Here is a 3,712-nt window from a genome sequence, read left to right as displayed (position 1 = left end):
AGGCCCCGCCCACTTTGGTTTTCCGGACGCGTCGCGGTCGGCGCGTCGCGTGTCAAGGTGAAATTTCAAAATGGGCGGAGACTAGTCGTGTTTGGGCTCATTTTGAAGCTCATAACAAGCCTGAATGATTGACACTGGTCTTGGGCTCATTCTGACTGGATCAGCATGATAAAAACTAGAATTTAAACTTTCATTAAAATTTTCCAACAAAAAATTGAATTATCTAGCCCTATAACTCAGACAATAAACAGAAACATCAGTCCATGTCTGCGTCTCTCCAGTTTTCTTAATCTCTACTTTCCACGTGGAGTCATCACAAAAGATACGAGACGTGGCACTGATCATTGAGGTCATTGTCCCATTAAAAACCGCCCACGCATCTGAATCCCATGTGTTAGAGTATGATGTGCAGGTTACTGTAACGTCACTACAGTGGTTACTGTAGTCGATACGGTCGACGGGACCCAGGGTCGCATACAAGTCGATGGAGAAGGATCCTTCGGTTTTGTAGGATTCGTGAAATTTGGAACATGAGCAATCTGGGAGGAATTTTTTTTAATTTTTCAGAAAACACTTTAAAATACAAGTTCTAGCAATCAATTCGCAAAAAAAAAGCATCATTCTAGGCCTATTCTACCCCGAGATACAGGCATTTTTGCATTTAAGAGAGACGCAGAGAAACGAGAGCGCTCTCGTTTCTCTGCGTTTCTGCGTCTCTCCAAAACTTCAAAGCGCTGTATCTCAGCTCCTCGATAAGCTAGAAACTTGATTTTTGGCGCATTTTGATTGTCAGAATTTGAGCTTTCAGATAATGAATTTCTTAAAGTTTTTCTACTCCAAACTACAGTAATCTCGCGAAACGCCAAAAGGAAGAGATTGTACAAATCATTTTCAGTCGAATTTTTCTGGTTTTTAGCTTAAAATTTATGAAATAGACAAAAATCCAGGGAACGAATTTGAGCTTTTTTGGATAAAACAGAAAAATAGGAACATTTCGAGACCAAAATCACAGTTTTAGGATGCCTAGGAGCAAAGTTACGACTGTTCAAAGTCTAGGAAGGCGAGAGCGCAGACAGCTAGAGTGTCTAGCTGTCTGCGTCTCTTGTGATCTTTGAAAACCTAGGTTAGTATTAAAATACATCTCCTAGCGATTAATTTGCAAGAAAAACCATCGTTCTAGGCCTATTTTTTCGTTGTAGCCATTTTGAGAGACGCAGAGAAACGATAGCACTCTCGTTTCTCTGCGTCTCTCATTTACAAAAATAGCTCTAACTCGCTTTACGATTGTGCTAGAAACTTGATTTTTAGCGCATTTTGAAGGACAGAAAAAGGGCTTTCAGCTGATATACAATTCGGTTGAGGTTTCGTTATTCAAAACTACAATAACCCTTGTTCTTCGGGTCTCCTTGAAGTTTGGTGGAAATTTCTGGACATAGGAACTATCGATATTCCTGATTTTTCAGAAAACAATTTCTAAAAACCTACCAATATGAGTGTGAACATGACCAAATGCACTAGATCTTTGAAGAATCCATAGGATTACTGTAGCTAGAAAATACAAAAATGTGTTCATTGTTCTAAATTCAGGAAATCCGATTTAGAATGATTACATATTATGTAGGTAGCCAGCAAAAATTAAAACCAACAAAAAAAAAACTAATTTGAATTGTAAATTAGCTGATTAATTAAAAACTTTGACCAAATTTAAAAATTTAGCGATTACTGTCATTTTTGGGCTCACTGTTTGAGCTAGCGACCGTCACGCGACGCGTCCAAATTTCTTGGCTCGGTGCCAAATTTCAAGTCCTCTTCGAAGTCATGGATATACACACCTATTTCGCAAGACTATCTTCTTCAGATGACGTGAAATATCCCCTCTCTCTCTCTCCCCAAAAAGTGATAAATTTCAACATGATAGATGATTAATCATATATTTTCCCACCATCTTCATTTTCCCCCCTCTCTCCATCTGAATACCTCGACGTCGACGTCTTCTGAATTCGCGTGTCGGTGAATATTTGAGTAGTGCTGAGGTGAGGAGCTTCAAGAGCCTCCTCATATCATTCCTCTAGATACCCCTCTCCAAAAGTTTTCGTAAAGTTTTGTTTCAGCAATAATGGTAAGTAGGAAAAAACCTGTAAAAGAAGGTCCCTCAGGCTTTGGGGGTACTGTAATTTATGAAAAAACGATGTAACTCGGTCAGTTTTAGTTAAAATTTTATGAAATTTATAATTTTATGTTTGTCTTGTTAAGAGCTTCAAAATAAGTATAATCATGGCATATTTAGGAAAATTCCTCTAATTTGGTTTTGCTCTATGCGCCTTTAAAAAGTAGTTTCCCGTAATTTCGCAAATTTTCCCCAGGAAAACAAAACCTAGGACAATTTTAAGCTACAAATTCAAATTCCCCGCGTATTTTTACCCCTAATATGGCGCTTCTTTTTCGAGTGATTTGCGAATTTCGGTGTTTGCACAGAATCGGAGCTACAGTAATCCTGGAAAATTAAAAATTGAGTTAGAGACGCAGAGAAGACGAATTCTAGGCTAGATTTTTGTGCTGAAATTGACTTTGACGTTGTTTTTAAGCTATTTCAGATCGTTAAGGCTGAAAACTAGAATGAAAAAAGGTCACATTTCACAAGTTATGGGGGTCATTTTCGCCCTAAAATAGTCCAGAACCGATCCAAATCATATATCATTCAAACCGCCCAGATTTGCTGGTCCCAAATTTTCAAATTTGAAGGCTCAGACTTTAAAAAAAAGACTTTCAGCATACATTTTTTCAGATCGGTTGGACACACGTGTGTGTGTCCACACTAATCCTCCGCAAGTATGGTCCCGAGGTTCTCGAGGAGATTTTGTAAGTTTCCGGGAAGTTTCTTAATGAAAACAGAAGCTACGACAATTTTGAACTACAAATTCAAATTCCCCGCCTATGTTTACCCCTGAAAAGCTTCTTTTTCGAGTGATCTGCGATTTTGGTGTTTGCACAGAATCCAAATTACAGTAATCCTGGAAAATTCGAAAATTGAGTTAGAGACGCAGAGAAAACGAATTCTAGAGTAGAATTTTGTGCTGAAAATGAATTCGGCATTATTTTTAACCTATGTATTCATTTTCCGAAGTTTCCAGAAGAAAAGCCGGCTACACAGAAGACATTCAATTCGACATCCAGTGCTATTACGATGACACCGAGACTATGCGCATTTTCAGAGTTGCTGCTCAAGTTTTGGGTAATTAGGGGAACCAATTAAGACACTAATTAAAAGAGAATAATTCAGGATTATCCGTTGATGACATGTGGGAGATGTATGGAGAGTTTCTGATCACTCATGCTTGCGAGACTGGTTGGCAAAAGATGTTGTTTTGTATGGCTAACAATCTACAGGTACGCTTTGAAGCAGGAATTACTGTAATTTTGATTTGAACAAATTGTATATCATCTGAAAGCTGAAAGTCTGACAATCAAAATGCGCCAAAAATCAAGTTTCTAGCTCAACTAGAAGCCGAGATACAGCGCTTTGAAGTTTTGAAGAGACGCAAAGAAACGAGAGCGTTCTTTTAAAGCGGATTACTGTAAACTTAGCGGAATTAACTACAACAAATTATATATTATCTCAAAGCCTTTGTTTTGACAATCAAAATGCGCTAAAAATCAAGTTTCTAGCTCATTTAAGAGCTGAATTACGGCGCTTTAAAGTTTTGGAGAGACG

The 3,712-nt window shown here is 38.1% G+C and overlaps 1 protein-coding gene across 1 annotated transcript in view; it reads left to right on the top strand.

The window, feature by feature from the left end:
• Positions 1–3,712, top strand: part of Cbr-gcy-37 — a gene marked incomplete at both ends in the record, with an annotated part of 17,555 nt that overhangs the window by 6,568 nt on the left and 7,275 nt on the right. Inside the window, 3 exons of the mRNA XM_045236326.1 lie at positions 2,786–2,859; positions 3,132–3,232; positions 3,281–3,387. Coding sequence (XP_045095310.1) covers positions 2,786–2,859; positions 3,132–3,232; positions 3,281–3,387 — 282 coding nt within the window. The remainder of the gene's footprint in view (positions 1–2,785; positions 2,860–3,131; positions 3,233–3,280; positions 3,388–3,712) is intronic.

Source organism: Caenorhabditis briggsae, assembly GCF_000004555.2.
Source record: "Caenorhabditis briggsae complete genome, chrIV, whole genome shotgun sequence".
NCBI classification, from domain to species: domain Eukaryota; kingdom Metazoa; phylum Nematoda; class Chromadorea; order Rhabditida; family Rhabditidae; genus Caenorhabditis; species Caenorhabditis briggsae.
This window is presented reverse-complemented; position numbering and strand designations above follow the sequence as displayed.